The sequence below is a fragment of the Balaenoptera acutorostrata genome, chromosome 12 (genome assembly GCF_949987535.1).
Source record: "Balaenoptera acutorostrata chromosome 12, mBalAcu1.1, whole genome shotgun sequence".
NCBI lineage: Eukaryota > Metazoa > Chordata > Mammalia > Artiodactyla > Balaenopteridae > Balaenoptera > Balaenoptera acutorostrata.
Window position 1 is genome coordinate 64,023,047 of NC_080075.1, and position 23,552 is coordinate 64,046,598.

Below are 23,552 nucleotides of genomic sequence, written 5' to 3' on the forward strand. Positions count from 1 at the left end.
CAGACCAAGCCCGAGACTAGAGAAGAACATGGCATCATTGGGGAGGGAAAAAAGAAACAAAAAAAATCAGCCTATAATCAGAGTCTGTTTTATTCATCTTAAAAAATAAGTTAATACTCAGCATTTATATGCTGAGCACCATTCTAAGCCCTTTATGTGTATTAAATTTATTTCATCTTCTCAACAACCTCATTTTACAGTTGACCGAAGCACAGTATACTTTAGTAACTGACCCTATGTCACCCGTAGTAACAACGCCAGCTCAAGCAGGCTGACTCCAGTCTGTACTTTTAACCTGTACTCTATACTGTCTCCTTAATAAACCAGATACACTGTGAATTCAGTAAATATTTATGGATCACCAGCATGTTAGCTTAAAGGCCATGTCCTTTAGAAGCAAAAATCCTCAACCTTATATTTCTATGGATTGAACTGCTTTCCAGGCAGTCACAGGTTTGTGATGCTCTATATGCTTAAATTCATGTATCTAATTTTGTCTTTTCCCTTAGCAATTGATTTGATAAACAACCTACTTCAAGTGAAGATGAGAAAACGTTACAGTGTGGACAAATCTCTTAGTCATCCCTGGCTGCAGGTAAAAAAAAAAAATGTATCTGTCTTGGCAAAAAAAAAATGTATCTCTCTTGGCAAAAAAAAAAAATGTATCTCTCTTCAGCGATCCTCATTTGAGCAGTTCATGGTGATTGTCTTAATGAAACCACTCTTAAAAGCAATAGATTCTACATGTCTTAAGGCCTTATAGTATTCATTTCACCTTTTTGAAGGTGAGCATGACACATTATGTTGTCAAATATATTTTATTTTTAAAATGTCCACTAAAAGGTTTATATTTGCATTGAAGAGATCAGAGATGCCATTTAAAATGTTTGGCTTAACCCCCCAAAAGCTATTGCATAGATTTGTCAAAAGATACCCCCAAACTTCAGAGTAAAGAGAGAAGCTTCAGAACTATTTTAAAGGGAATGAGGGATAGAAATAACTTTAAAACAAATATAATCATATTTAGTCTCAGCAGTTATTAAATTATCTTGATAACAGATTCTAAGCACTTTCCCCTATTTTGAGAATAAGGTGTAGGCCTCTCCAACAAAATATTTTAGTGGTTATTATTAGTCACCTCAGAAGCCTGAGGCAATGTTTTCTTTTTTAATTTTAGAAACTAGTTCCTTCCTTCATGAGAGACTCTAAATTTGAAAAAGTATTCATCTTTAACATTGCTAACTTAAAATATTACAAATGAACTTATTGTATAGCAAGTATTTAGGAGGTAGGGGTTGTCAATTTTATGACTAGGGTGCTGAGCAAAAAAAAAAAAGGCTGACAGTATTGTTTCTTTTATGGTTCATAATCTTTTTTTTTCCCTAGGACTATCAGACTTGGCTTGACCTTAGAGAATTTGAAACTCGCATTGGTGAACGTTACATTACACACGAAAGTGATGATGCCCGCTGGGAAATACATGCATATACACACAACCTTGTATACCCAAAGCACTTCATTATGGCTCCCAATCCAGATGACATGGAAGAGGATCCTTAATTATTATTGAGCTAACTTCAATAAGGAAGGATTTCATGTTATGGACTGGTATTTTGCTGTATAACTGTTGTTCTTTGTAGGTTGTCATCTGAAAGGATGCAAAGACATGAGGAAATATGATAAGGAATCAGTGACACCAATACTGTAGTTCATATTGAGTAGGTACAAGAGGGGAAACTGAGTAATAAAAACACATAATGGAACCCAAGATAAAGCTTTTCATAAATTTTTACAGCATAAGCAATAACTGGTTTTTGTATTTTTCCTAATCGTTCAGTTTAGTACAATAGTGGCACTTAATTTATCTTCCCTTTCCTATTCTTAACATTATTTTTTTTAAAAGGAGAAAAAGGCAAGCTAGAGTCCAGTTATGGCGTAGTTTGACCAAATCATACAAGAGTTACAAGGTTGATTACTAAACAGATGTGCATTTATGTGGTAACTGAGAGGCTACCAGCATGCCATTTCCTATAGACTTTAAACATTTGTTTAACTGACCATAGAGGCATTGAGGGGTTTTTCCTAGACTCCTGGAAAGGGAGTGCTGGACTGTTTTACCTTTATTTTTTAGGTCAGTCAAGACTCCAAAACAGTGATCCCTAACCCTTTTGGAGTTGAAATTCTGAATATGCTCTTTGGAACATGAAAATTAAGTTGTCACCTTTTGTAAGTATTGACATGTTGCAACAGCGCCTAAGGTCATTCGGGACAACTGATGTACAAAACCAGGAGTAGGAACTGCTGGTCTCGGTGCTGAGTTGTTATGTACGTCTTCTTATAGTTCAACTCTGCTGCTAAATATTCACGTTCCCACTGACGCCGTTGTGATGCCACAATTGGATTCCAACATTTAATAGGTATAGATCTGAACTCTAATTATACACTTTATCTTTACATAGGGTTGAATAATTTGAGGAAGAAAATTAAATATATGCTAAAAGTAGGCCAGTGCAGAGTCAGTCAGTGCTACAGGAAAGAATAACAGTATCCTTTTGTTCTTCCCTTAGCTTATTGGAAGGCTTTACAGATATCTGGAATGTTTTAAAATCAATTATATTTTAAGCAGTTTGAGGGAGTGGATGGGGTGGAGCATGAAACAGTTTATAAGAGTACGGCTATATTATCAGCTGAGCAAATGAAAGAATGAAAGAAGTATTTTTTTTTTTTTAACGCTGCAGCTTCAGCAGCCAGCTAAAGACATTTTTTTCTACCCAGACAGCATATTTAAGAGGTTAGACTTTTTCATAGCTTTTTAAAAGTTACTAATAGCTTTCCCCCAAAAAAGTTAAAGATCTGGTGGGACCATTCACTTATAAAAAATCTAGGGACTTTTTGTTTTCTGATTCCTCAGTAATCATTGGAAACTTTTTTCCCCCTCCAAAAAGAGCAAAAGATGTGGAGCCAAAAAATGTGGCTCCGTTCTTTAATTACCTATGTTGGCCTTGGCAGGTGACAATCTGTTTGAGCCTTGAGTTCCTCAATCTATAAAATAAAGATTATAATTCTTGCCTGTACCTTCCTCACAGTGTTGTTGTGAAGATCAGATGTTTATAAGCTAAAAGTTATGAGTGTTAACTATCACTGCCCACAGAATTTGAGGTAGCAAAGGAAAAGAATGTTCTTCTTGTGAACAGACTAAGACTGAGAGGGCCCTTAGAGATCCTGAAGCTACTGCCTTATCTAGAACTAAAAATATCCTTGAGCGAATGGAAGGAAACACACAGTGCTCCTCTATTCTGAGCTCTTTACATGTTTTACCCTCACAACAGCCATGAGGTAAGTGCACATGAACTCTATCTCACAGATAAGGAAACTGAGGCACAGGGAAATTAAGTAACTAGCTGCTGAAGGTCACAGTTAGGATGTGGGCTTGAACCCAGGCAGTGTGTCTCCAGAGTCCTTCTTACCCTCCTAACCATTTTACTATACTGCCTACCCCTAAATATCTCCAGGAGACACTCCACGATGTCTCAGTATTTCATTGTCAGACAGGAGTTTAAAAAATTAAACCAAATTAATTTTGCAAAACCTCTGGGAAGTGTATTTTTCCTGTGATAGAGGATAACTTCCCAAATTTCTCTAAAGTAAGTCTGTTTATATCAGTGTGCTAAAATGAAGTAATTCTGAGTCACTAGGCACCCTATTGTGGTTTTACTGCGTAAGATGATAATTAACTGGAATGACGTTTGTTTGCTATACTTATATAATCAAACTTTACAAGCCATGAAATTAATTGCACTCTTTTTGTTTTTGTTGTTGAATGCCTAAGAAGTTTTCTAAAAAAAAAAAATTGTAAAGGCACTGTCAGATAATTTGGAGTTGAGTAATTTCTCCAGTTACTGTATAACCTGCATAACCTTTTTTTGTCTTGAAGTCATTGTGTTTGTGTAAGAAATAATTGTTAGAAACATTTGATAATGTACAAAGTAGTCTATAATGACACTGTTTAGTACATTTTTATTTTTTATTACATCCCACTTTTTGTAAATATCCTCAAAGAAGCTTGATAATAAAATGTATTTCCATATCACCATACTTTTCCATGTGAAAACCTGAGCCTATCTCTAGTAGAGGTATCCAAAGAATATTTTATTTGGTTGTGTTCTTTTCCCAGGCTTTGGTAATAGAACTGTTTTGGAAATAGTATTTGTAAATGAAACTAATGCTATATTTAAGAACACAGATTTTTTTAAAAATCTGACTAAAATAAAAAACAACTCATTATTACAATTTTATACAAAATTTGAGGTAATAACCTCGAGGTCTCATTTCTTGGAATGAAAGTTTGGAATAATTTTAGGTTTTTCAGAAACTACCACTAAATATTCCACTACTGCAACTGCCAAAAGACTTAAGTTAAATACCTAATACCAAAGTACACGTACAGGTTTCAAGAAGCATTGCCTCTTTCCCCTTAATCATAAAAACGATTAAGTAATTGGGAAGGGCCAACTATGGGTATTTTCATCTTCTAAAATTTCTCCAACCAAGTCTTTAAGGGTGGCTAGGAATGGCCCAAAGTTGAGCAGCATCTGAAAAATAAGGCCTCCATCTTCCTTTAATTTAGCATGAGATAGGTAGAGAATGCTAGTCCTGTTCTCAGTGAAGCCAAAGAAGCAATAAGAAACAATCATTCATCACTCTGCCAATGAATTGCCAATATAGTTAAGCTATAAATTCAAGACATATAGCTAGTATTCTTTTCCTTTAATTTCACAAATTTGTGTTGCTAATATAACAGTTTTTCAAAAGTCCGTATGTCTGGTATTAATAAAAGTTTTTTGAACCAAAAAATGAGAACTTATAGAACTAAATCTTGACAGTTATCTGAAAATAAGAGAGAATTAACTCAGTTTAGAAAATTACTCCTCCTAAGCAGTCTGGATTTACTCTAAGTCATATTTTAAGTACCTGTTAGGTTTATTGGTTTTACTGTGACTTTTAAAATTTTTTTAATCTAATTTTAATTATAAAATTCACAGAAGCATATAAAAAATTCAAATACCAAAAAGGAGGACAAATAAAAAAGTCTTTTCCCACCCCTCAAACCAGATTGGGAAATTTAATAGTGATTATTGAAGTTCATAGCAATATAAGGCCTACCTCAAGAAAGAAGAAAAATTTCAAATAACCTAACCTACTATCTAAAGGAATTAGAAAAAGAAGAACAAACAAGGCCCAAAGTTAGTAGATGGAAGGAAATAATAATTACGAGAGGAAATAAAATAGAGACCAAAAAACAACAGAAAACATCAATGAAACCAAGGGCTGTTTTTTTGAAAAGATAAACAAAACTGATAAACCTTTTTACAAAATTGATAAACCTTTAGCCAGGCTCATCAAGAAGAAAAAAGAGAGGACCCAAATAAAATAAGAAAGAGGAGAACAACTGTACTACTGAGATAAAAAAAAAAAAAATAGAATACTACAAACAATTATATGCCAACAAATTGGACAACCTAGAAGAAATGGAAAAATTTCTAGAAACATACAACCTGCCAAGACTGAGTTAAGAAACAATCTGAACAGTTCAGACCAGTCATTAGTATTGAAATTGAATTTGTAATTAATAAAAAACCTCCCAGCAAACCAAAGTTCAGGCTTCACAGGGGAATTCTAAACATACTAAGAAAAGCTAATACCTATCCTTCTCAAACTATTCCAAAAACTGAAGAGAATGGAATGCTCCCAAATTCATTCTACAAGACCACCATTACCCTAGTACCAAAACCAGATAAAGACTCTACAAAAGAAGAAAATTATAGTCCAGTATCTCTGATGAATATAGATGCAAAAAATCCTCATAAATTAGCAAACTGAATCCAACAATATATTAAAAGGATCACACACCATGATCAAGTGGGATGTATTCCAGGGACACAAGGATAGTTCAATATTTGCAAATCAATCAGTGTGACCCACTACATTAACAAAAGGATAAAAATCACATGATCATCTCAAAAGAGAAGAAGCATCTGACAAAATTCAACATTCATGATAAAAACTCTCAACAAAGTTGATATAGAGGGAACATATCTCAACATAATAAAGGCCACTTAACCACACTCAATAGGGAAAAGCTGAAAATCTTTCCTCTAAAATCCAAATTGGAAGGGAAAAAATAAAATTGTCTCTATTTGCAGATGACATGATACTGTACATAGAAAACCCTAAAGTCTCCACCAAAAAACTGTTAGAACTAACAAATGAATTCAGTAAAGTTGCAGGATACAAGATTAATACACAGAAATCTGTTGCTTTTCTATGCACTAATAATGAACTATCAGAAAGAGAAAGCAAGAAAACAATCCCATTTAAAATCACATCAAAAAGAATAAAATAGGAATAAACAACCAAGAAGGTGGAAGACCTATACTCTGACAACTATAAAACACTGATGAAGGAATCTGAAAATGATACAAAGAAACGGAAATATATCCTATGTTCTTGGATTGGAAGAATTAATATTGTTAAAATGTCGATACTACCCAAAAGCAATCTACAGATTTAATGCAATCCCCATCAAAATACCCATGACATTTTTCACACAACTGGAACAAATAATCCTAAAATTTATATGGAACCACAAAAGACCCAAATTCCCAAAGCATTCTTGAGAAAAAAGAACAACACTGATGGTATCATGCTCCCTGACTTCAGACTTTACTACAAAGCTACAGTTATCAAAACAGCATATTGGAACAAAAACAGACACATAGATCAATGGAACAGAACAGAGAGCCCAGAAATAAACTCACCCACCTCTGGTCAATTAATCTATGACAAAGGAGGAAAGAATATACAATGGAGAAGACAGTCCCTTTAATAACTAGTGATTATTGGGCATCCTTTCCTTACTTTTTATATACAAGTAAATATCACTGAACAGAAAACAACCAGTCTGCATTTAGTGTTTTAATTGCTGTGAAATTACTTCTAAGCATTTCTTTAAATTTAGCTTTTCTCCAACAAAAATGGAATCATAACTACAAAACATTTTGCACCCTACTTTTTTCACTTACTAAATCTTAGCAATCTTTCTATGTCAGAACATACTACTCTACCTCATTTAAAAAATATATGGATAGTTCTATTTAATCAGTCCCCTGTGAATGGCCAGTTGTTTCCAGTTATAAAACCAATCAGAATTCATGTTTACGTTTTAAAACAAAAATACAGCAACTAGCTTTATTAATTAGAGGAAACCCAATAAGTTTCATTAAATTGAGAACACATATTTGTACCAAGAATCAAACACAATCTTAAAAGATCAATTTTCAGTTGCATTGTATGGGCTATTTTTATTGGCTGTGAAGAGATAAAATATTTTAATACTTATTTTACCTGTGATATATAAAATGTGTTCTCTTTATTCTAGTTTCTTAGGCCAACTTGGGAGTAAAAAGTCCAAACTGAAATATCACCGCCAAGCAAGTTCACCAAACCCAGCTACAGGTGATGGAGAGGGTTTTGACTGACATGCATTCGTCTGATGATTTCTACCATGAAGTCTCTGATGAGGTATCAAGGCAAAAAAGTTAAATCTTTCTCCCATCTTCGTAGGATTCATTAACATATCATAGCCCTGAAGTAACTGCTGCCTCAGTGATGGCTCATCTGATTTATCTAAAAGAACCTGAAAAGAAAAAGATTTCTTAGTGAAAATAACCAGGAGAAAGGATTCCTAGTTATTTGCAACAATACTAATGACTATTAGCTATTCAATAAAACAGTGCTTAAAATGTAATTTCTGATCATCTACCTTAGAATCATGGTGTGTTTATTAAAGACACAGGTTGCTGTGACCCAAACCTATGGATTTGTATGTTTAGCAGATATTCCCAGGTGGTTTGATCTACACTGAAGGGTTAAGATGTCTTCAAAACAGTTGTAAAATTCATACTCATACAGGCAGTCAAGTTTTCTTAACAAACGTGAATACTATTTGGAAGTCTTCATTTTACCTCAAGAGAGATGCATGAAACTTACCAGGCTGCTCCACCCCCACGTCGTCTGGTTACACTGAACCCTATGCTACTGAAAAGACTGGAACACCGAGGATCTGACTAACGGCAAGAGCATTAAGGCCAAGTGAACTTAAAATATTTATTGAAATAGTATGAAATTAAAATATTTAATAACAGTGAAATAACATAAATCATTACCTTCAGCCGGACATCAATGCCCATATTTCTTAAAAATGTTTGCTGTTTTACTGGACCCAGAGAAGCTACTTTCCCCTGGGACATTCTGCGCAAGTAACTGAAGTCCACGTCAGCTGTGAGGTCTGCTGTTCCCGGGGCAATTAAGACATCATGAAGCCTGTGGCCACAAAACCCCTTGAACATAATTTTTTAAATGATGAGTTTTTGTACTTTTATGGTTATCATTATCAAGATTAAAGAAATGCTATCATTTTAGTACATTTTACATAACAACTGTTAAAAAGGAAAATATAGCCTAAATCAGTGGTTTACAAACTCTTACCAAATAGCACCCTTTCTTCAAATGAAATGCCATGTGGAAAACCCACTATAAAGTGCTATGTTATAGTGCCTGAAGATGCTGCCTTTGACAGTTGTTTAAAATTTTCATTAATGCCCATGGTGATGAAGTAGAAGAGAGAATTCTCCAGATGAATTCAGGTTACCAGAACCTAGATGGTGTTTTACAAAGTGTATCCATCAACTATATGCATCAGAATCACCTGAGAGCAAAGCAACTATACTCCAATAAAAATTATTAAAAAACAAAAAAAATCACCTGAGAACATGTTACTGGACTCTACCCAGACCTAGCAAATCAGAATCCTGGAGATAAGCCTAGAGAATCAGTGCTTAAAGAAAAAAAAACTCTCCAGGTTTTTCTTTAAAAATATAAAGTCAGAAATTGAGAAACACCGATCTAGAAAATGACTTAATAACATCTAGTTAAATGTATTTCAATATACTTTAATTAAAGTATATTGAACAGAATTGATCATATTCCAAGACAGCGGTCCCCACCCTTTTTGGCACCGGGGACCGCTTTCGTGGAAGACAGCTTTTGGGATGGTTCATGTGGTAATGAGAGCGATGGGGAGCGGCAGTGCCCGCCGCTCGCCTCCTGCTGTGCGGCCCGGTTCCTAACAGGCCGAGGACCACTAATGGTCTGAGGCCCAGGGGTTGGGGACCCCTGTTCCAAGAGCATAAGAAAGGATGTTTAGGAAGGATAAAACAATACATCTGGAAAGGAAAAAATGTGTTGAAAATATGACAGAAAAAGTCTGAATGATTACAGTAGCTAGATCAAATCTATAAAAAGTAACTTTTTTTTTAAATGAAGGAGGGGAAATTTTTAAGAACTTTTAAGAAAATCTTTCAATTTGAATTATTCAGATGGTTACTAGGATCTATGCAAACCTAGGTTCTGCAACTTAAGGAATAATGCAGACAATCCAGACCCTGTTCAAAGGAGAGGTGGACAGTAAGATACAGGGTTAAGGGTAATTATAATAACATGGATTAATTATAAAATAATGTAATACAACAGTGCTAAACACTGTAGAAACCAAAATAAGATAAAGCTCTTCAATGAGCTTCAAACCTAACAAATGACCACTGTAAGTAAATTGTACCAGTTAAATTCTGATAGATCATGTGACTGAATTATACATACTCTGAAGGTATCTGTCTTAGTTCCATCATGACCATAATCAGCAATCAGGGCAGCACCTCCAGTTAGTGAAATGCGTTGAGAAAGTTCCTGAATAATAACACCAGCATCAGGACACACTTCCACGTGATCCCTTGTTTCATCACACTAGTAAGGGAACAGCTGAATCAAAATACATCATCCAAAAGACCTGTTTCCTTAGGGTTTTTCTACAGTGAGCATTTCTTAGTTACAATAAAAATAAATTCCTTCTCAGGGCTTCCCTGGTGGTCCAGTGGTTGGAACACCATGCTTCCACTGCAGGGGGCGTGTGTTCGATCCCTGGTCAGGGAACTGAAGTCCCGCATGTAGCACAGCCAAAAAAATTTAAAAAAAAAAAAAAATTTTTTTTAAATAAAAAAAATAAATTCCTTCTCAATATGAATATGTTGTCTACACTCAACTTTTCATATGACATCCTTTCTATTACACAGAACTCCTTGGTTCTCTGATGTTGTCCATTCAGTTTACAAAGATATTTTAATTTTAATGCCTTTTATAAAAAGGCATATGCCCTCTCAACCCTCCAGATGGCTAAGAACATTATTTTATTTATGGTGATTTTACTTCCGTATCATAATTCATATAAATATATTCCACTGGGTTGAAAGCATGGAAAAGGAATTTTTGTCTGCCTAGAACAGTGCCTGACACATAAGAGACACTAAAAAGTTGTGCTGGTAGAACAAATGATATAAATCCATTATAACAAAACAGACCCTATTAAAGCAAGTATATCTGCCTTCTTTTGCGGGAAAAGGTACCCCAACGATATGCCCTATATCTAGCAACACCAGCTTATAAACTAGTGTCAATGTACCTGAAGCCCTTATTTCCCAAGATGTTCAACTATTAACTAAGGGTCCTCAAGAAGTACATACTAGCTTAAAACGTGTATTGACAATAAATAGTAATACTTGCCAACTGAACTAGCACATATGAAATTTCACTAATTCCTGTGATAATGAAAAATTTTTTCCTCATTGTGCAAACGTACATTAACTTTTGCTCCCTCCTAACACCTATTACAAGTGAAGTACTGACCTGCTCTGATGTCTCTGCCTATAATGGCACAGGTCTAAGAGGTACAGAGTCAGGCAGACTCAGCCCTTGAGTCTCACCTCATCTACTGCTTACTAGAGACAAGTTACTTAACCTTTCACAGTCTATTTCATATACTAGGCTTACTGTGAGAATTAAATGAAATAATAAACCACTAAGCCTCCAGTGCTATTAAATAAATTACTGTGGTTTCACTATATAAACCATGGGGTCTGGGCTTCCCTGGTGGCGCAGTGGTTGAGAATCTGCCTGCTAATGCAGGGGACACGGGTTCGAGCCCTGGTCTGGGAAGATCCCACATGCCACGGAGCAGCTGGGCCCATGAGCCACAATTGCTGAGCCTGCGCGTCTGGAGCCTGTGCCCCGCGACGGGAGGGGCCGCGATAGAGAAAGGCCCGCGCACCGCGATGAAGAGCGGTCCCCGCACCGCGATGAAGAGTGGCCCCCGCTTGCCGCAACTGGAGAAAGCCCTCGCACGAACCGAAGACCCAACACAGCCAAAAATAAATAAATAAATAAATAAATAAATAAATAAATAAATAAGAAAATCCTTTAAAAAAAAAAAAAAAAAAAAACAACCATGGGGTCAGCTGCTTCAGGCATAAGGTGACACGACTCAGCGTTCCATGCTGACATTCTTAACATCCTAGACTGCTCTTCAAGACAAGAGATTCCACTACCATTTGCTCCATCCAAATGAGAGGGAAATCATCACTCCCTTTCTCATAAGTGTACACTGTTCAAGTGAAGACCTAAAAACAATCAACTCTCGGGGGGTTAGCTCGCAGTAGCTTTATGAATTTGTTTCTCACTCAGGTAAAATTAGCCAGAGTGTGAAAAAGTAGAAATGCTCACAAGCACTTAGGCTGATATTTTAAACTTATGCTTTGCAATGAAAACTTAATTCATAGGTTTATGTTTAAAAGCTCTTCTGCTTTTAAAATCGGTAACTTCTAAGGCAGAAATTCTTAGTTATGGTCCAGAAAGTAGAAATCTTCTTTTTCTGAGCTCGAAAAAAAGGGAATAAAACAGGCAATCTAAAGCCCAAACATTCCTGAGAAGTACAGGTTTTTTGAACGTTTAAACTCAAACCGAAGATACACAGGCTCTTGCAATTATTCCTTGAGGACAATAGAAAGGAGTAATCAAATTTTAATTTGGGTGGAAGCATGAGAAAAAAGGTATGCTCTAACAGTAGCCCAAAGAGAGTGATAATAAAACTTACCTAATAATTTGAGAATTAAATGAGAAAATAGAGTAATAGGGGCTTCCCTGGTGGTGCAGTGGTTAAGAATCCGCCTGCCAATGCAGGGGGCACGGGTTCGAGCCCGGGTCCGGGAAGATCCCACATGCCGCGGAGCAACTAAGCCTGTGCGCCACAACTACTGAGCCTGCACTCTATAGCCCACGAGCCACAACTACTGAGCCTGCGTGCCACAACTACTGAAGCCCACGCACCTAGAGCCCGTGCTCTGCAACAAGAGAAGCCACAGCAATGAGAAGCCTGCACACCGCAACGAAGAGGAGGCCCCCCTCGCTGCAACTAGAGAAAGCCGGCGCACAGCAACGAAGACCCAATGCAGCCAAAAATAAATTTTAAAAAAAAAGAGTAATACATACAAAATATTCAATAAATATTGTTATTGTTACTTTACACTGTACTACATTGTTTTCACAGATACATAACTTCCTGTCAAGTAGGCAATATTGTCACCATTTGATAGAGAACTGAGGTAAACACAGACAGTCAGGGACTTGCTGAGTAAGCACTTACTTTCTTATTACATTAGGGTCACATGGCTAAGAAATGATTTGAACCCAGTCTCCTGACTCTAAATCCTGTGCGTTTTCACTATTAATAAAAAGCACCTTTCATGTTACAAGGAACTCTAAAATACTAACTCAGAAAATAAGACTGAAGATTTGGCTGGCAATAAACTAAGAAAAAAAAAATTATTCCTACTTGTATGAAGGCTTCTGCTGGGGTAGCACAAGGCGCCAAAACAAATCTCAGTTTATCAGAAACCTGTGGATCAATATCAATGAGTACTTCTCGCCATCCGTGTGGTGTTTTCTAAACACAAAATAACACATAAAAACAAATTTTTGCAAGTTTGTTCTCAAAATTGCCTCTACCAAAATAACTTTTCTCCTCTTATCATATATAAGACAGATAACTAACATTTACAGAGCACTTTACCACTTAAATTATTTAAAGGCATTACTTCATTTCCTTTGAACAGTATGAGTAGAATGATAGATGCAAACTATTAATGCTGTTTATAGATAAGAAATGGAGGAGGAAATAAGCAACATGGAAAGTGCCCCCAAAATGGAAAACAGACTTAGGAGGACTGATCAGAAGCTTCTGCCAACAAATTACTACATAATAATATATACTCTTAGCCCTACAAGTTACCAGTACATGTGCATTACCACCAAATCTTAAATCTCCTCACAGAAAGAATGAAGAAAATTTTTAATTTTTGGAATTTAAAAATATTTGCTAAAAAATAATCCTTCATTGCACTGTAGTCATTTACTATCTTACATTCTCTTACATCTTTATCCCAGAGGAATTAAGAATCCTTAATATCCTAAGAATTAAGAATTCTTAATATTTCACTTTTGCCTTTCAATTATTTATACTCATCAAACTTCCAAATACAGCTAACTTCAACAAGTAGTAATTAAACACCATAAATGTTTATTCTTACAACATAAGGCCCTTTGTTATTCAATTATAAATGTGACTTCTTTCCCATCAATACCTGAAACTTATGCACAGGAAGAACATCGAAAAATTCATGTGCAAGATAAAAGCTGTACTCTATTTAAAAACAGAAGAAAAAAATTAACATTTCAGCATTTTCAAGGCAATCAATTGGTTGTTTTGAACATTAACAAAAAGAAAATGCATAGTTCTTCGTAATGGAACTTGTGATGCTTCCACAATTATAACTTCCACAGAATCACCCACCTCTTCATGGCAAACCTACTGTGCAGAACATACATAGGAACTATTATTACTGTTCCCATTTTCCAGATAGAGGGTCAGAGAGCTGAAATATCCCAGTTATCAGTTTAATGTTTTATTCATCACCAGGCCCAAAAGAAATCAGAACTCAAATTTGTTAGCTGGAAGAGGATTTGAATTTCCTAAAATCAGCCAAGACGGTTAAGGCCAGGAAGGGCTGTGGTGCCTTGGCCAAGGTCAGACCACCACTTTAGGTTTGAGCTGGGGCTCATCAATATAACATTCTTGAGGAGTGAAGGGATTCTCCCACCACCCCTTCCTTGCCTTTAGGCAAGTAAGGATGATCAAAAGATGAGATAATTAAACTCATCTACTAACACTGCTTCCTTCGGGCCCCACTGTCTGGGCTACTTCATCATCAGTACTATCTGAGGGGTAGGGAAAAACTAAAAAGTACAACCGAGATCCATGTTTTGGTTTTGGTTTGCTTTGGTTTTTGCAACATCACATGAACTTATTTTCTAACACAATGCTGTTCTCTATAGGTAAGGGACTTGGCGGCCCTAGCTCAATCTACTACATTGCTCTACAAGGTTGTGGTCACCTATCACTACTGTGAGGGGTTGTGATCAAAATTCTTTCATTAATCAATGTAAAATAATTACCTTTTGGAACATCTTGCAGATCTCGGTACCAGGAAATTGGAATTCCAGACTTAGTGACACCTTTCATATATACTGGGGATCCAGCATTTCGCTCTAATAGGACCTTCTCTTCAGTCAACGTTAATGCTTGAATCTCACTTAATTTTTGGCTGACCTCTACCAGATGTATTGAAATGTCACAGTTTTTCAGCACAGATGCAAGCTGACTGAACACCTAAATATAAAAAGAAGAAATTGGCAAAATCTTGTTGAGTAGATTTTAGGTTTTCTAACCACTGACCTCGATAATTTGCTCATGTCACAGCAAAAGTAATAATTCGTTTCAGAGAACCTCACACAAGTCACTCTCCAGCAGTCTATGAGAATCATAACCTACTGGAGTTATTAAACATAGTCTATATAAGAAATGAACAGGACATAGTACACAATACAATTTGGTTTCCTACTGATAAAAATTAGAATTATGACTAACAAATGAAAATAAAAGCTTTAGCATCCAATAATAACAATGATTCAGATTAGAGAGTCTAAAAAAAGACCAAAGAAATAAAATGTATATAGCCTTGTTTTTTTTTAACTTTGAAAAAACAGAGATTTTTTACTTATAAGACCTGAAAATTGTTATACACATCACACCTGGGGCCGCACAGCAAGTTCATGGGTAAAGAGCTAGGCTTGATTTTAAAAAGCTGCTATGAAGAGAGTATCCCAAAGAAGATCATTGACTAGCCACTGATACAGCAAGTAGGGCCCTAGAAAGTGATGCGGAAAGTCAAACTGCTGTATCTCAAGTGATTAGGCCAGCAAACCTTGGGCAGCAGGAGGCTGTGGCAATAGCTTGAAAAAAATAAAGAAAAAAAGAAAAAGAAAAAGCTGCTATGCCTACAAAATCACCTCACCCCTGAGATGATCAGACTGTATCCACAAGAAATCAGATTTGAATGGCACTAATTACTTGACAGTTTAACTTTGAGATTCTTTCCCATTTTCAATTTCTTCTTAGCCACACACATTTTTTTGCTACTGTAAACATGAGAAAAAAAAGGAATATACTAATGTTTTATCAATATTTTAATGCTAAAAATTCAATGCTAATTGTATAAAGTAGATCAATATTTTTTTCATTTGAATTTAATACTCACTGGTGATTTGCCTCCTACTTTTGAGACCTGAATATGCGGGTATAGACTGATTAGGACAAGACGACTTTTCCAAATTTAGTTTTGAGATGAAACTATAAATGGAAAAACTTCTTCACAAGAGAAAAATCCTTCAGAACTATGATCAAAAATAAAAACAAGTCTGTAATTACACCTTTGGCTATTTTCTTTACATTCCTTTAAATTCTTTGGCTTTTTAAGAGTTCTCAGGACTTGATCTAGGGAAGCATCCTTTAGACATTTTAAGAGCTGTGGGTATAGTTTGGTGCATATAGTTTGGAGCACGGAGTTCAAGGTAGAGCACAGAAACAAGTCTGGTTGTGAACACCTTGTATTGATAAGAGGGTAGCTGCCAAAGATGTTTACGCATGGGAATGATAAAGCCAAGCATTTTCTTTCCAAAAGACAAGCATAAAGAATGGATTATGGGGGACAGGGATTAGGAATTTGGGATTAACAAATAAACACTACTATATATAAAATACACAACGACAAGGACCTACTGTATAGCTCAAGGAACTATATTCAATATCTTATAATAACCTATAATGGAAAATAATCTGAAAATATATATATAATCACTTTGCTGTACACCTGAAACACTGTAAGTCAACTATACTTCAATTTAAAAAAATTTTTTTAAAGAAAAAAAAGAGCTTTGGACTTAATTTTTAAAGTTCTTGAAACAAAATATTGTTTGAGAATCTTATTAAATATTTTATATTCAAATGACTTTGCCAATTTAAAAAGATACAAAATAGAGCCCTGGAAACATAAATCAGTGGGTTCCCCTCACCACCAAAAACATACAATATAATCAGGATTCTTATTTGTCAGATATTTGTAAATTTTCTTTGAAAAAAAAAATCCTTCAATTCTTAATTTCAAGCAGAAATCATATAGCATCAAGAAATTTAAATTTCTTTAAATTGAATATGCATTTTTTTTTTTACACTGATTTGTCAGGTACACACAAAATAAGCTCACAATTTATTTTGGGACATACAATGTAAGTAACTTTGATGTTAGTAGATAATGCCCAGTAGCTATTCATAAGGGATGTACCAAAATATACTTACAAGCAGTACATGAGAGTTGCCCTTGCTCCCCATCCTCAACAACCAAGGTCTGACAACCTTGGTGTTGTCAGACTTTCTAATTTTGAGGGTACAGTGGTTACTCGCTGTGATTTTAATTTTCATTTCCCTGACTACCAATGAGTCTGAGCATCTTTTTGTCTGCATTAGCCACATGGATTTCCTCTTTTATGACAGGCCTGTTCACATCTTTGGCCTGACTTTTCTATTGAGTTATCTGTCACCTTCTTACAGATTTAAAGGAGATCTTCGGGGCTTCCCTGGTGGCGCAGCGGTTAAGAATCTGCCTGCCAAGGCAGGGGACACGGGTTCGAGCCCTAGTCCAGGAAAATCCCACATGCCGCAGAGCAACTAAGCCCGTGTGCCACAACTACTAAGCCTGCGAGCCTAGAGCCCGTGCTCTGCAACAAGAGAAGCCACCGCAATGAGAAGCCCTTGCACCACAACGAAGAGTAGCCCCAGCTCGCCGCAACTAGAGAAAAGCGTACACAGCAACTGAAGACCCAACGCAGCCAAAAAATAATAAATAAATAAATAAATAAATAAAATCTATTAAAAAAAAAGTTCTTTATGTATTCTAACCCAGTTCTTTGTTAGTTATATGTGTTACAAATAACTCCTCCCACTTTGTGTTTTGTCTTGTCACTTTCTTTATGGTGTCTTTGAAGAACAAAATGTTCCTAGTTTCTTTAAAGAACAAAAAAGTTCTTAATTTTAATGTATTTGCAATTATTAATCTTTTCCTTTATGGCTTCTGCTTTTTATATAATGTAAAAAACTCCCTACTCAGAAGATGAATATATTCTCCCATAATATCTTCTAAATGTTTTATACTTTTAGCTTTTACATTCTCCCCTCACCCCCATTTTTTTAAGATTAGAAACAGATAACAAGTAATGATTCATTATATTATTTTGACATTACATTTTACCTGAGAAATATGAGATTAAGGAGGTAAGACTGAAAACCAAGGAAATCAACAAAGTTTTCAAACTCAGTCAAAAGTAACAAGAGTCGGGTACATGAGACTTTAAGACATTCTTTTATTACTTACCCTCAAAATATCTCCCAAGAGGGTACCCCTGCCTGGGCCCAGTTCCACCAGTTGGAAATCTGCATTTTTTCCAGTGGCTATCCATTCACTGATGAACCATATCCCTAGGAGCTGTGACAAGGAAAGAACTACATTCAAGCATTATAAAGCATAAAAGTATACCACAATATAAAACTCTATGTAAGTAGACTTTACGCCAGAAGGCAAGATGTTTCCTAACAACCATACATGTTATTTAACATGTTAATATATGTATACGCACACAGGAACTTCACTGGGACTACAGTATAACAGACACCACTTAGGAAGCTTAGTAACAGAAGAAAACACCTAGTTAAAAGGCAGCCTCTACTATAAAAGGTCCCATGACACAGATAAGAGGATATCACTTACCGAAAGGTACTAATATTTCAAAGCAAACAGACATATGAAATATGATTCTGCCATTTCTTCATATTCATGTAATTTCAATAATTACATGGCTTTAAGTCATAATTAATATTTTTTTAATGCCTAGATTTTTCTTCCTTTTGTGTACTATTTTCTATTTCTAAATTGATCAAAGGTTATATATGGAAATAAATGAACTAGAATTCCCGAAAAGAATTCAAAGTTCTTAAGGAGACTTCTACTATAAATACTGCTAAATAAGGGGTATAGGCTATAGAGCGCATTTTGATTCCACTAATTCCTCAGTATTTTTTATCTTTTCTCTCTTCCTTCTTGAGGGAACTCTCAACCTCCTTCTTCACCTTGCCTGTTGTCTCTCTTTGTCTTTCCATTCTCATTTTTTCATCTGGTTCTCCTCTTTTCCAACACCTTTTCTTCCATTTCTTTTCTTTTTCTTTCCTTCTGTCCTTTGTATCTCTACATTTCCTTTTCTACAGTAAAGTATAAACCTTTCAAATGTCCTCGATACCTCTATTCCTTCAGTATATAAACCACTAAAAAATTAAAACTTGATGAATCACCAAAAACAAAGCTGTAAAACACTACTGTGGAATACTACTACTTGATCTACTCTCAAATGTTTGATAATTAGTTTCTTCTAGAGTTTACGTTGGATATTACCTCCCCAAAGATCTGACTTATTTCAGGTGAAGTAATGAAATCTCCTTTTTCTCCTAGCATGTCACGGTTCACATAATAGCCCTACGTAAAAAGAAAAAATGGAGAAAACAAATTAATTTTCAAATAAGCTTTTTAAAACACCCCTCCAAAATCTCACATAATGTATACAATGAGATAAACAAGTTATTTCATAAGAAAGTTCTCTCTTCTAAATAAGCAAAATAAACAGCATCTTTACCTAAATTTTACAAAGTAACAGTCATTTTGCAGAACTGGTAGAAAAACAATCACTCCTTGACTACAAAGGCAGAAGCCAAGCAGGGCCCCTCTCCACACTGCACAGCTGCCCTCCCTCTCCTGCCTCCACACGAAGACCCTGGCTGCGCTGCAAGCCCCTTGCCCAACCTCTCCCACTGTGTTTCAAATCAGCCCTGCCTGCTCTTGAGGCTGCTTCTTGACCTGGGTGCTGGTGACACGGGAGTGTTCACTTTGTCAAAATTCATCAAGCTGTATAAATGTGATTTATGCATTTTTCTATGTGAATGTTATAGCTCAATAAAAAATTGATTTTTTGTTTGTTTTTGTTCTGTTTTGTTTTTAATTTGCCCTGCCTGGCCATACATCCTTGCCATCGCAAATGTTCTCCTTTCTCCTTTCCCATCTCTCCCTGGCAATCTTCTACTCAGTAAGACTGAATCTGCTCAAATGCCACCTTCTCTGACCTCCTCCTCCAGCCCTCCAACCTCAGGCGAGACCGCATGCCTCCTTTTCTAAACTTATTTTTTTTTAATTAATTAATTTATTTATTTATTTATGGCTGTGTTGGGTCTTCGTTTCTGTGTGAGGGCTTTCTCTAGTTGCGGCAAGTGGGGGCCACTCCTCATCGCGGTGCACGGGCCTCTCACTATCGCGGCCTCTCTTGTTGCGGAGCACAGGCTCCAGATGCGCAGGCTCAGTAGTTGTGGCTCACGGGCCTAGTTGCTCCGCGGCATGTGGGATCTTCCCAGACCAGGGCTCGAACCCGTGTCCCCTGCATTGGCAGGCAGATTCTCAACCACTGCGCCACCAGGGAAGCCCCCTAAACTTATTTCTTTATATATCTAAATTCTTCACCAGAAGGATTAGTCATTTGGGGGACGGGACTATGTCTTATTTACCTTCATATCCCAAGTTTTAGCGTAGTGTTTAGCCTTCAAGAAACACTCAAGAATTGTTTAAAATTTCCCTATGCCCTTCAAGCCCCTTCTTCTACCAGCTTACTCTCAGCAGGTGACCTGGGCTCCGGCCCACACAGGAATTAAAGAATGTTATTAAATAGACTTCCTCAGGTTCCTGACCCCATCCAGCCTCCACTGTTCCCATTCTTTCCTCGGGACTCAAAGGATGAAACGCCTACACCTTCTGCTCTTTTCCAAACTTAACCCTGTGCTCTGGCTCAATCATCATTCCTCACATAACCCTCATGGGCCAAGATCTTTCTATCACAGCTTTCTCTTACAGCTTCAACTTTTCCCCCTCAGCATTAGAAATTTAATTAAGTCACTTCCATCTTTAAAAAAAATTTTTTTCACTCCATACAGCGTCTCCCCTCTAGCCTTTCTTTCCCTTCGTAAGGATGTATTTCAGGGGTGGGTGTGTGTGTGTGTGTGTGTGTGTGTGAGAAACGAACCACTCTGGCAGTCTAATGAACACTACAGACCCTTCACAGAATGTTTTTAAATGCACAGGACTTAAAACACACAGGACTAAATATGAAATCAATTGAAAAATACTTATCAGGCTTCCCTGGTGGTACTGCGGTTAAGAATCTGCCTGCCAACACAGGGGACACGGGTTCGAGCCCTGGTCCGGAAAGATCCCACATGCCACGGAGCAACTAAGCCCGTGTGCCACAACTACTGAGCCTGCGCTCTAGTGCCCGCGCGCCTAGAGCCCGTGCTCCGCGGCAAGAGAAGCCACCTCAATGAGAAGCCTGCACACTGCAACAAAGAGTAGCCCCCGCTCGCCACAACTAGAGAAAGCCCGCGCGCAGCAATGAAGATCCAACACAGCCAAAAATAAATAAATAAATAAATAAATTTATAAAAAAAGAAAAATACTTATCAAATATTTTAAAAATAAATGTGTGATATAGTAATATATATACACCTTTATAAGTGTATTAAAAAGCAAAATTGAGCTGAAGTTCTAATAAATAATGAAGTTTTGAAGTACAGAGAAGTACAATAGTATTTTGAGATATCATGATCACTCTGTTGTGATATGACAATGTCAGTGATTTCCACTGATGCTAAAATCACAGAGTATTGCTGATGATACTGGTTGTTGCCTGTGTTCATAATCAGAGAAACACTAAACTTCAGTTAGAGGTTAATGAAAATAAAAGTGTAATTTTTATTCCCATCCACGTCTATAAACCCCCTGATTTCTATTCAAGGATCCCTAGGTTAAGAACCTCTACTTTAAATTTGAGTTACCTCAAGGCTTACTCCTGAAAAACCTTCTCTTCTCTAAGTATACTCTCACTGGTTCCTTTTTATTTTAACGTCATCTATATACTGATGATGACCAAATTTATATATGCATGCCCAATCTTTCTCACGAACTCCAGACTCATGGCCAGCGGCTCACTTACTATCTCCACCTGATGTCACTGCCAACACAATGTACGTGAATGCACCTCCTAAAGGTTTCCCATTGCACTAACACAAAAATCTAAATTTCATGAAAGCACTGCATGAACTGGCTCCTCTCCAAACTCATCTCACACTACTTTCCTCACCATCAAACCCTCCCCCCCGCCAGTCACTGCCCTACTGGTGCCCTTCCCTTCTCTGTGTACCAAAGCATTTCCCAGCTTAAAAACCTTGTGTTTCTGGATCCTCTGCTGGGAACCCACTTCTCCCAGACTTTTGCCAGGCTGGCCCATCCCCACCCTTCAAGCCTCAGCTCAAATGTACTGGCCTTCCCCGACCACCTACCTAAGGAACTTCTACAATCCCTATTCCCACCACAGTATTTGCTTTCAATCCCTAGTAACCCAGTTTTGTTTGTTTGTTTGTTTGTGTTTTCCTCCCTCAGAAGCACTTACAACAATCCACAATGATCTTGTTTAATTATTTGTTTCCTTGTTTATGGTTCATTATCTCACTAGAACATAAGCGCCATGCTCCATTGTCCACTGCAGTATTCCCAGAGCCTGAGACAGTGTTTGGCACATACGGCACCTCAATAAATGGATAAATGATGAGTGGACCTCAACTCTAACCCAGAGGTGTTTGTTTTAAAGTTTCTCCTTATCTGAACTTTTGGTACATTGTAACACTGCATATAGGCATTAAAGGATCTCTTCCTTTACTAAACCTCTGGACCCTGAGTCACTCTACTATACCCAACAGCAAAAGGCCAAACAAACCCCAGGATTCCACAGATCTCATATTTCAACCCAACAAAAGGTGAAACATCCTAAAATAAAAGGACCACAGGCTTTCACCAAGTGACTTTGTAGAGCAGACAAGGAAATGAAGGTCAAAAACCTGTGACAGTGCCTAATGCTAGAACGTAAACGCCCAGACCTTCCATTCTCAATGGAATACGCTCCCAGTGCCTGCTGATGCCATCCCAACACAGCTTTCCAGGCACTAAATTCGTATTTCCTGTTGCCTATTGGACATTTCCACCTGAGTCCCACAGACACTTCAAAGAGTTCGGATTGAACTCTTTCCTACCTCTACCTCCTCCTGAATTCCCTTCTTCCTGAAAAATGACTCCAGTATCTACCATAAACCCAGGAAGGGAAGTCATCCTTCCTTCATCTCATAAGTCCAATCGGTTACATCGTCCCCTGAACATCTTTGTAACTTGTCCTCTCTTTAAAGCCACTGCCGCCGACTTGACCCAGCCCTGACCAACTGACAGATTCATTTATCTGCCCCCAGGTCTTTGAGCGTGGCTCTTCCCCTGGAAGGCAACTGCCAGGGCTGAGGACCTTCGGGGTCCCCTCTGAGCATATCCTCCTGGTTCACACCCCGCAGCGCAGCTAGAGCGGTCCTGGTCCCCGGGCTCCCCGACCCATACCTTGGCTGGGTTGGTCAAGACCTCCTTCATGTACTCGGCCACGGTGATGGGACCAGTCGACTTGATTTTGTACATAAGATGCCGCAGCATAGGGGTCACCGGGTTGTTTTCTGCCGGCTCATTCCCGGAACTGAAGTACTTTCCTCTCCAAAGACAAGGAAGGACTGTAGAAAACACACATTAAACGGCATTCATTAGAAACCTTAGTATTGGCATGTGCACAGCAGCCGGAGTGATTTCAAAGCGGCTTCGTCAACCCTTCACCTCGGCCAAAGCCAGGAAAGCTGTCTCGGGCCCTCAGCACGCCCAAAGGGCGCAGCAGGCACGCGCTTGGCCCACGACCACACAGCCATTTCGTGTCTGACGCTGGACTCCAGGCTGCAGCCTAGAGCGCCCCGGAGCCCCCTCAACTGGAGAAGGCGCCCCGGGCGGTTTCCGCGGCAACGGGGGCTCGGGCACCGCAATTGCTTACCCGCGCGCACGGCGCACAGCCGCCCAGCGCACAGCAGCCCAACGCCTGCCGCAGCGAAGACGCTCATCCCGGACTCCACACACAGCTGCTAGCCGCCCGTGGGTGGGGAGTGCTCCTATTTCCGGGAGAGGACACGCCCCCTGCAGGAAGTACGTCACCCGGCC

The 23,552-nt window shown here is 37.7% G+C and overlaps 2 protein-coding genes across 7 annotated transcripts in view; one reads left to right on the forward strand and one right to left on the reverse strand.

Moving 5' to 3' along the window:
• The window catches only part of PRKD3 (protein kinase D3), an 85,581-nt gene extending 81,460 nt beyond the window's left edge, over window positions 1–4,121 (forward strand). For all 3 annotated transcript variants that reach the window (XM_057558755.1, XM_057558753.1, XM_057558754.1), the window contains 2 exons: window positions 510–595; window positions 1,387–4,121. In XM_057558755.1, coding sequence (XP_057414738.1) covers window positions 510–595; window positions 1,387–1,560 — 260 coding nt within the window. In that variant the 3' untranslated portion in view covers window positions 1,561–4,121. The remainder of the gene's footprint in view (window positions 1–509; window positions 596–1,386) is intronic.
• On the reverse strand, window positions 1,524–23,518 carry NDUFAF7 (NADH:ubiquinone oxidoreductase complex assembly factor 7). 4 transcript variants are annotated; one of them, XR_449749.3, is made up of 11 exons: window positions 23,389–23,518; window positions 22,917–23,080; window positions 18,840–18,920; window positions 17,769–17,879; window positions 14,458–14,671; window positions 13,587–13,645; window positions 12,779–12,889; window positions 9,718–9,861; window positions 8,226–8,399; window positions 7,405–7,696; window positions 1,524–1,648 (listed from the first exon to the last, which is right to left on the reverse strand). XR_449749.3 is itself a non-coding variant. In XM_007167154.2 (10 exons), the coding sequence occupies exons 1-10, from the start codon at window positions 23,453–23,455 to the stop codon at window positions 7,481–7,483; spliced, it is 1,284 nt and encodes a 427-aa protein (XP_007167216.2). In that variant the 5' UTR covers window positions 23,456–23,518; the 3' UTR covers window positions 7,235–7,480. The 4 variants fall into 4 exon arrangements, 3 of the variants coding, with proteins under 3 accessions (XP_007167216.2, XP_007167215.2, XP_057414739.1); XM_007167154.2 differs by lacking the exon at window positions 1,524–1,648 and having other exon boundaries at window positions 7,235–7,696; window positions 9,718–9,804; XM_007167153.2 differs by lacking the exon at window positions 1,524–1,648 and having other exon boundaries at window positions 7,235–7,696.
• Window positions 23,519–23,552: the final 34 nt, after the last annotated feature.